Source organism: Mya arenaria, chromosome 8 (genome assembly GCF_026914265.1).
Source record: "Mya arenaria isolate MELC-2E11 chromosome 8, ASM2691426v1".
Lineage (NCBI taxonomy): Eukaryota > Metazoa > Mollusca > Bivalvia > Myida > Myidae > Mya > Mya arenaria.
In genome coordinates, this window is record NC_069129.1 from 46,048,310 (window position 1) to 46,059,348 (window position 11,039).

General features: G+C 33.9%; 1 protein-coding gene across 4 annotated transcripts in view; it reads right to left on the reverse strand.

The window, feature by feature from the left end:
* Positions 1-11,039, reverse strand: part of LOC128242627 (beta-hexosaminidase subunit beta-like) — a 52,104-nt gene that overhangs the window by 13,789 nt on the left and 27,276 nt on the right. For all 4 annotated transcript variants that reach the window (XM_052959849.1, XM_052959852.1, XM_052959850.1 and 1 more), the window contains 2 exons: positions 8,371-8,450; positions 6,562-7,098 (listed from right to left, as the gene is read on the reverse strand). In XM_052959849.1, the coding sequence (XP_052815809.1) occupies positions 6,562-7,098; positions 8,371-8,450 (617 nt within the window). The remainder of the gene's footprint in view (positions 1-6,561; positions 7,099-8,370; positions 8,451-11,039) is intronic.

An 11,039-nucleotide genomic window follows, 5' to 3' on the forward strand; every position in this document is an offset into this window, starting at 1 on the left:
TAATGCATTTTAATGTGTAACTTATTTAACTTAAATGATTAAAACAAAAGCATATGAAATAGGTAAAAATAAAAATATAAGCGATATTTTGGAGCTCTTTTAATTGGGTAGCTTGAGACTAAGAAGATATTAATAAAAAAACATGTTGTATCTATACTCAAATCAAGATTTGTTTGCGTGTTGTTATTTTTTGTTTTGACCATTAAAGTCAAAATAGTTAAACATGATAATGCATAGAAATTAAAAAAAAATAATTGCATAAGCCTAAATTGTGGGCTTTTAGTGGCATTGATGTGTGAAATATTGTATTAAACTAGTCAGAGGAATTAAAATCAACAATCAATAATCAATGAAACACACATGTCAGCATTATATCATTGAGGTGAGATGTTTCTTAATTTATTGCGCTTCAAGTAAAGCACCATTGGCTTTCCAGATCGTTTGAAGAAATAAATGCCATGCATAAGATAAAGTGAACAGTTGATAATTGTCGTGAGTGGCAATGTATAAGATCTATTAAACAGTTGTTAATATCATACTATTGAGATGCATTGAGTGCCAATGTATGAGATATATCGTAATATTGAAATGATGTGAGTGGCAATGTATGAGAGATATCGTAATATTGAAATGATGTGAGTGGCAATGTATGAGTGATATCGTAATATTGAAATGATGTGAGTGGCAATGTATGAGAGATATCGTAATATTGAAATGATGTGAGTGGCAATGTGTGAGATATATCGTAATATTGAAATGATGTGAGTGGCAATGTATGAGAGATATCGTAATATTGAAATGATGTGAGTGGCAATGTATGAGAGATATCGTAATATTGAAATGATGTGAGTGGCAATGTATGAGAGATATCGTAATATTGAAATGATGTGAGTGGCAATGTGTGAGATATATCGTAATATTGAAATGATGTGAGTGGCAATGTATGAGAGATATCGTAATATTGAAATGATGTGAGTGGCAATGTATGAGATATATCGTAATATTGAAATGATGTGAGTGGCAATGTATGAGAGATATCGTAATATTGAAACGATGTGAGTGGCAATGTGTGAGATATATCGTAATATTGAAATGATGTGAGTGGCAATGTGTGAGATATATCATAATCTTGAAATGATGTGAGTGGCAATGTATGAGATATATCGTGCTATTGAGATGCATTGAGTGACAATGTATAAGATATACCGTACTATTGAAATGCCGTGAGTGGCAATGCATGAGATATATCATACTATTGAGATGCATAGAGTGACAATGTATAAGATATACCGTACTATTGAAATGCCGTGAGTGGCAATGCATGATATATATCGTACTATTGAAATGCCGTGAGTGGCAATGCATGAGATATATCGTACTATTGAAATGCCGTGAGTGGCAATGCATGATATATATCGTACTATTGAAATGCCGTGAGTGGCAATGCATGATATATATCGTACTATTGAAATGCCGTGAGTGGCAATGCATGATATATATCGTACTATTGAAATGCCGTGAGTGGCAATGCATGAGATATATCGTACTATTGAAATGCCGTGAGTGGCAATGCATGATCTATATTGTTTCTATTGAAATGCCGTGAGTGGCAATACATGATTTATATTGTTTCTATTGAAATGCCATCAGTGGCAATGCATGATATATATTGTTTCTATTGAAATGCCATGAATGGCAATACATGATATATATTGTTTCTATTGAAATGCCATGAGTGGCAATACATGATCTATATTGTTTCTATTGAAATGCCGTGAGTGGCAATGCATGAGATATATCGTACTATTGAAATGCCGTGAGTGGCAATACATGATATATATCGTACTATTGAAATGCCGTGAGTGGCAATGCATGATATATATTGTTTCTATTGAAATGCCATGAGTGGCAATACATGATCTATATTGTTTCTATTGAAATGCCATGAGTGGCAATGCATGATATATATTGTTTCTATTGAAATGCCATGAGTGGCAATACATGATCTATATTGTTTCTATTGAAATGCCATGAGTGGCAATGCATGATATATATTGTTTCTATTGAAATGCCATGAGTGGCAATGCATGATATATATTGTTTTTATTGAAATGCCATGAGTGGCAATACATGATCTATATTGTTTCTATTGAAATGCCGTGAGTGGCAATACATGATATATATTGTTTCTATTGAAATGCCATGAGTGGCAATACATGATCTATATTGTTTCTATTGAAATGCCGTGAGTGGCAATACATGATATATATTGTTTCTATTGAAATGCCATGAGTGGCAATACATGATCTATATTGTTTCTATTGAAATGCCGTGAGTGGCAATGCATGATATATATTGTTTCTATTGAAATGCCATGAGTGGCAATACATGATATATATTGTTTCTATTGAAATGCCGTGAGTGGCAATACATGATATATATTGTTTCTATTGAAATGCCGTGAGTGGCAATACATGATATATATTGTTTCTATTGAAATGCCATGAGTGGCAATACATGATCTATATTGTTTCTATTGAAATGCCGTGAGTGGCAATACATGATCTATATTGTTTCTATTGAAATGCCGTGAGTGGCAATACATGATCTATATTGTTTCTATTGAAATGCCATGAGTGGCAATACATGATCTATATTGTTTCTATTGAAATGCCATGAGTGGCAATACGTGATATATATTGTTTCTATTGAAATGCCATGAGTGGCAATGCATGAGATATATCGTACTATTGAAATGCCGTGAGTGGCAATACATGATCTATATTGTTTCTATTGAAATGCCATGAGTGGCAATACATGATATATATTGTTTCTATTGAAATGCCATGAGTGGCAATGCATGATATATATTGTTTCTATTGAAATGCCGTGAGTGGCAATGCATGAGATATATCGTACTATTGAAATGCCGTGAGTGGCAATGCATGATATATATTGTTTCTATTGAAATGCCATGAGTGGCAATACATGATCTATATTGTTTCTATTGAAATGCCGTGAGTGGCAATGCATGAGATATATCGTACTATTGAAATGCCGTGAGTGGCAATACATGATATATATCGTACTATTGAAATGCCGTGAGTGGCAATGCATGATATATATTGTTTCTATTGAAATGCCGTGAGTGGCAATACATGATCTATATTGTTTCTATTGAAATGCCATGAGTGGCAATGCATGATATATATTGTTTCTATTGAAATGCCATGAGTGGCAATACATGATCTATATTGTTTCTATTGAAATGCCATGAGTGGCAATGCATGATATATATTGTTTCTATTGAAATGCCATGAGTGGCAATGCATGATATATATTGTTTCTATTGAAATGCCATGAGTGGCAATACATGATATATATTGTTTCTATTGAAATGCCGTGAGTGGCAATACATGATATATATTGTTTCTATTGAAATGCCATGAGTGGCAATACATGATCTATATTGTTTCTATTGAAATGCCGTGAGTGGCAATGCATGATATATATTGTTTCTATTGAAATGCCATGAGTGGCAATACATGATATATATTGTTTCTATTGAAATGCCGTGAGTGGCAATACATGATATATATTGTTTCTATTGAAATGCCGTGAGTGGCAATACATGATATATATTGTTTCTATTGAAATGCCATGAGTGGCAATACATGATCTATATTGTTTCTATTGAAATGCCGTGAGTGGCAATACATGATATATATTGTTTCTATTGAAATGCCGTGAGTGGCAATGCATGATATATATTGTTTCTATTGAAATGCCATGAGTGGCAATACATGATATATATTGTTTCTATTGAAATGCCATGAGTGGCAATACATGATATATATTGTTTCTATTGAAATGCCATGAGTGGCAATACATGATATATATTGTTTCTATTGAAATGCCATGAGTGGCAATACATGATCTATATTGTTTCTATTGAAATGCCATGAGTGGCAATACATGATATATATTGTTTCTATTGAAATGCCATGAGTGGCAATGCATGAGATATATCGTACTATTGAAATGCCGTGAGTGGCAATACATGATCTATATTGTTTCTATTGAAATGCCATGAGTGGCAATACATGATATATATTGTTTCTATTGAAATGCCGTGAGTGGCAATACATGATATATATTGTTTCTATTGAAATGCCATGAGTGGCAATGCATGAGATATATCGTACTATTGAAATGCCGTGAGTGGCAATACATGATCTATATTGTTTCTATTGAAATGCCATGAGTGGCAATACATGATATATATTGTTTCTATTGAAATGCCATGAGTGGCAATGCATGATATATATTGTTTCTATTGAAATGCCGTGAGTGGCAATGCATGAGATATATCGTACTATTGAAATGCCATGAGTGGCAATACATGATATATATTGTTTCTATTGAAATGCCGTGAGTGGCAATGCATGATATATATTGTTTCTATTGAAATGCCGTGAGTGGCAATACATGATCTATATTGTTTCTATTGAAATGCCGTGAGTGGCAATACATGATCTATATTGTTTCTATTGAAATGCCGTGAGTGGCAATACATGATCTATATTGTTTCTATTGAAATGCCATGAGTGGCAATACATGATATATATCGTACTATTGAAATGCCGTGAGTGGCAATGCATGATCTATATTGTTTCTATTGAAATGCCGTGAGTGGCAATGCATGATATATATTGTTTCTATTGAAATGCCATGAGTGGCAATGCATGATCTATATTGTTTCTATTGAAATGCCGTGAGTGGCAATACATGATCTATATTGTTTCTATTGAAATGCCGTGAGTGGCAATGCATGATCTATATTGTTTCTATTGAAATGCCGTGAGTGGCAATACATGATCTATATTGTTTCTATTGAAATGCCATGAGTGGCAATACATGATATATATTGTTTCTATTGAAATGCCGTGAGTGGCAATGCATGATCTATATTGTTTCTATTGAAATGCCGTGAGTGAAAATTTATAAGATATAGTGAACCATCAAAATACCGTAAAACGCAATGTATCAGAATTTGAACGATTGGTATGCAGGGTATAGGCCTTACGGTTTTAGAAAAGAAGATTTTCAAAGTGTTCAAATTTGACGACGGACACCGGAGGCCGACCATGGGGCAGTCACAGTAGCTCACCTGGTCCTTATATCAGAAAAATACTTAAGTAAAATCTCAACATTATTCTCAACTCTGATTCCTGATTCCAAAGAAAAATATTTTACAGCATAAATTGTAATGTAAAATAACACTTTTAACAATAACTTCATTATAACTTTATCCTTAAAAGGTTTAGAATAAATAAAGGTTTTTATCAACATATTATAGCAGAAACTATTTTTAGAAATAGCAAAAACATACAAGATTTTGAATAATAGTACATTTAAATGTGGTAAAATGAGTAGAGATAGAGATTGAGATTTGACTAAAGTGGTTTTGTGATTTTGGGGTCAGAGAATAATCATGTCAATATGATTCAAATTAGAGAAATAACTATGTTTGGTCTCCAATACTGACGGGTTTAAAGATAACACTACACCTTGCCAAGTAAGGAAATTTTCCCTATGTCAATAATGAATAATATGTGTTAATTATATGCTTTGTGGTGGTTTATAGAAATTAAATATTGAAATTTGACTGTGCCAAGCAATGAACATATCATTTTAATATTTGTATTTGTTTTGCAATTTCAGCCCACCCTCACATCCAACTCAAACACACAGTGCACACATTCTCGTACACCAGGGTGATGCTGCTATGCGCACCACAGATTTATCATTATCATACGTCTGATGAATGAGAATGTGCAAATAGAGCTGGGTCAAAATTAAACGACGCCGTTCCGAAATTGAGATATCATTATCCAACTTGTAAAACTTGTGATTTGTTAACGTTGTGGTTTAAAAGAGATAAAAGATAATATAGCTGATACGACTTGACAAGTACTTAACCATTTTGCAGTACATAGTCCATGCCCTTGTTGATTATTAATCAATCTTGACTTTAAATCTAATCCGTATAATCTGACTTAATCTGACTTAATATTTTCTTTAATCCAAAATACAAACATGCACTGTCAGAAAAAAAAAAATCATGAAAAAGATAATACGAACATTTTCAGCTGATTGTTCAGAAAATTGTCTTTATCATTGTTAACTGTTAAACGTAACTACGTGTTCATTTTGTTAACGAAATACAAGTTCACCTTTCAGAAGCGAGACATAACAGAACAAGGCATTCTTCTCATTTCTGTCTACAATATTGTTTTGTGCATGATTTACATGTTGTTGTTTTTAATTCGTACTATATTTGGTCTTTGTTGATTTTGATTATGCTCAAAATTTGTCGATCTGATTCATTCGTAAATAGAATACCGAAATAAATATGATCTAAACCAAATCTGATTTAAATTGTATACTTGAGACTTCCAGAGTGGTGAGGATTGGAAAGTTAACAACGACGATGCTAGCAGCATTGTTAATGTTAACAAGTCCTGAACAATCGACCCACTACTATGGTATTGCACTTACATGACTCATCCATTTGCACGTGCGGGTATCGGCATTCCTCATTTTCCACGTGTATTTCCAAATCTCCCATTTCTGTCACGTGTTGGTATTTATCCTGCATTTCGTGTTCCCGAAATGCACGTGTTTTTTCGTCGAAGTTATAGATGAACTCATAGTGCTCCTCAGGAACATGACTAGAAATGAGGTTTGTATACCTTTTTATTGCGTCTTCTAAAATATCACAGTTTTTATTTAAGATTTTAAGCTTGAATGATGCAGTATTCAGTTGCAGTAATTTATCCTTGTTGGAAACATACTTGGCCGGCATGGGCCAAGGTTCGCCGGTTGATGAAAACGGCGCCTTTCGGATCGGAGGCTTAAACTCGAAACTCTCGTCCATTTTGAGGTTAAACATTGAGTGTTCCCTGGTCTCAAGCACCACTTTAGGCCGGGAGTGAATATCCAGAAACTCCTGTAGGAAGGGGTTGTCCTTACCCCCTGGGGGAACCTGCTCATTCTTCCCCACCATTTTAATCAGATTGTCTCTAACGTTAGGGGCTGAAAAAGTTAAACATGTCAACTATGAAGGTGAAAAGAACAAAAGAAAACTGTTTAAACATGCGAAAATGCTGGAGTATTTATATAAGCTATCATTATATGTTGTCCTGTCCTTTATAAGTCTATAAGTTTTTAATGATAATGTTTTCACTTTATTTGAGAAAGGCTTATATTTGATTTCCGTATAATTGAAATAACTTAAGAAAATGAACGGGAATGTTTCACATTTTTCACAAATATTGAACATTATTGTATTAAATTACACTTAATGAAGGGCAGTTTTAGCCGAAAAACTATGCATTGTTACCGTTGATTTAAAATGTTTCGACAACCTGCAATAAACAGTGCAAACATCTTGTCAAGGATGCAAACACGGCTTGAAAACTGTGAGATTTTTTTTATAATGGTGAATGTAAATAATAGCATTAATTATATATATTTTGTATATTAATACATGAAGTATAGTATTAAAGAAATAGTGTATTATCGCAAGTAAAATATATTATCACAAGAATAATAAATTATTTAAAGAATAGTGAATTATAGTCTATAATTAAAGGAATCGTGTTTTATCACAAGTGTAGTCTATGATTAAAGGAATCGTGTATTAACACAAGTGTAGTCTATGATTAAAGGAATCGTGTATTATCACAAGTGTAGTCTATGATTAAAGAAATCGTGTATTATCACAAGTGTACTCTATGATTAAAGGAATCGTGTATTTTCACAAGTGTAGTACATGATTAAAGGAATCGTGTATTATCACAAGTGTAGTCTATGATTAAAGGAACCGTGTATTATCACAAGTGTAGTCTATGATTAAAGGAATCGTGTATTATCACAAGGGTAGTCTATGATTAAAGGAATCGTGTATTATCACAAGTGTAGTCTATGATTAAAGGAAACGTGTATTATCACAAGTGTAGTCTATGATTAAAGGAACCGTGTATTATCACAAGTGTAGTATATCATTAAAGGAACCGTGTATTATCACAAGTGTAGTATATCATTAAAGGAACCGTGTATTACCATAAGTGTAGTATATCATTAAAGGAACCGTGTATTATCACAAGTGTAGTATATCATTAAAGGAATCGTGTATTATCACAAGTGTAGTATATGATTAAAGGAATCGTGTATTATCACAAGTGTAGTATATGATTAAAGGAATCGTGTATTATCACAAGAATAGTATATACTTACAAGTATATTATACTAACACAATAATACTATCAAAAGTAATATAGTATCGTGAGTATTTTGCTGTCTTACCTGCTGCCTGGGCGGCCATCAGGTGATGAACCGTGACGAAAACATAAATTGTCCGATATATTCCACCGACGTACATAGCTCTGGAAAACACAAGAAACATTCGGTTATATTTAATACGGTTTTGTCTCTCAAACAGTTCAAATTATTCTAACAATTGCAACTTCAACGTATTTGATTAACAAAACAAGCCTCGCACAATGTATGAGCGGACATTTATAAATACATAAGGTCGGTAGAGTTGTAGACATGATTTTAAACAGGTTTAAGCAAGTTTTTAATCCCTATAATCCATGAATGGCAATCCAATCACCAACATTAAAACCATTGTTAAATTTGTAAACAATGATAATTCAACAATATGCAAACAACTAGAGCAGACGAAAGTGTGTACTTTTATTATTTTTCCGATCAGATTCATTCTTTTGCATTTCTTATATTTTTGATGATCAACGTAAGTTTAACGGCAAAAACGAAGATATTCTTATACCATTTTTAAAGTATTCTCTTTATTACGATCGGCAGAAGCCATTGTATCCCTTTATGCTATAGTACACACTTGGGAATAACGTATTCGATATTCTTTTAAATATGGTGCCTTTAATATGCGACATTCCTACAAAAATCAGTGTTGCGAGGCAAATAACACAGGCAAACGAAGCAAGTATAGAATATTATAAATAGAATTAGGTTCTTAAAATATATGAACATACATACAATGATATATTAATGATTTTAAAGAAACAAACAAAATTCATATCAATCCAATTCAAAACGCAATTTGTTATTGTGCGTGGACTCTTAAACTACTTCTATAAGATCTTCGTCATCAATGTGTATGCACGAGTCGTTGATACCCAAGACACAGTATGTGTTCTGCGTCATACATATGTGTGTACGTGTAGCTGATTCCCTAGACACAGTATGTGTTCTACGTCATGCATATGTGTGTACGTGTACCTGATTCCCTAGACACAGTATGTGGTCTGCGTCATATATGCGTGTACGTGTAGTTGATTCTTAGGACGCATTTTATGATCTATGCCATACATGTGTGTGTACGTGTAGTTGATCCCATAGACACAGTTCGTGATATACGTCATACATGTGTGTGTACGTGTAGTTGATCCCATAGACACAGTTCGTGATATACGTCATACATGTGTGTGTACGTGTAGTTGATCCCATAGACACAGTTCGTGATATACGTCATACATGTGTGTGTACGTGTAGTTGATCCCATAGACACAATTCGTGATATACGTCATAAATGTGTGTGTACGTGTAGTTGATCCCATAGTCACAGTTCGTGATATACGTCATACATGTGTGTGTACGTGTAGTTGATCCCATAGACACAGTTCGTGATATACGTCATACATGTGTGTGTACGTGTAGGTGATCTCATAGACACAGTTCGTGATATACGTCATACATGTGTGTGTACGTGTAGGTGATCCCATAGACTTATTTTGTGATCTACGTCATACATGTGTGTACGTGTAGGTGATTCCATAGACGCAGTATGTGGTCTACGTCATACATGTGTGTGTACGTGTAATTGATTCCCAAAACACAGTATGTGATCACACCATACAGGTGTGCACGTGTAGTTTTTATCTACGTCATACCCGTGTGTGTATATGTAGTTGATACCAACTACACAGTCCGTGATCTATGACGTGTATGTTTGTGTACGTGTCTCTGATACGACATACACAGTCTGTGATCTACGTCATACGTGTGTGTGTGTGTGTGTGTGTGTGTGTGTGTGCGTGTGCGTGTGCGTGTGCGTGTGCGTGTGCGTGTGCGTGTGTGTGTGTGTACGTGTCTTTGATACGACATACACAGTCTATGTTCTGTGTCATTTATGTTTGTGTACGTGTCTTTGATACCAATTACACAGTCTGTGATCTACGTCATACATGTATGTGTGTGTAAGTGTCTTTGATACGACATACACAGTCTGTGATCTACCTCATACATGTGTGTGTGTGTACGTGTCTTTGATACGACATACACAGTTTGTGATTTGCGTCATATATGTGTGTGTGTGTGTGTACGTGTCTTTGATACGACATACACAGTCTATGATCTGCGTCATATATGTGTGTGTGTGTGTACGTGTCTTTGATACCAAAGACACAGTTTGTGATTTGCGTCATACAGAGAAAAAAACGCATATATACTTGCTCACTGCGAACGGTTAAGACAAACAGACGATAGTGTCGTGGTTATTTTAAAACACGTCACCATATATGATTATAAGAAATTACCTCTGACTGTCAGATAATTGTAAGAACCCCTTGGGCACTTGTTTATTATTCGAGTATGCTTCATATAGTTTTAAGATATAGAGTTTTGCAAAAACACAATAATATTTAGCCTACCTGGTCACTCCGTTTTCATCAATTCAATAGCACAAAAAGTATTTCTCAAAGAAGTGACTGTCCTGATAAAATAAATACTTTTTATGTACAAATATCGACAAACCTACGGACATTTTATAAATCAATATCAATTGATAATGACACTTTCACTTTGCTGTATTTATGATTAAACAATAAATATACAAATGGAGCTTACAAGAGAGTATTTCCTTTACCTCTATAAAATAATAATTATATAAATGTTAATGTATTTCTTCCCCATAAGTCTATTGCAGCTAGTTT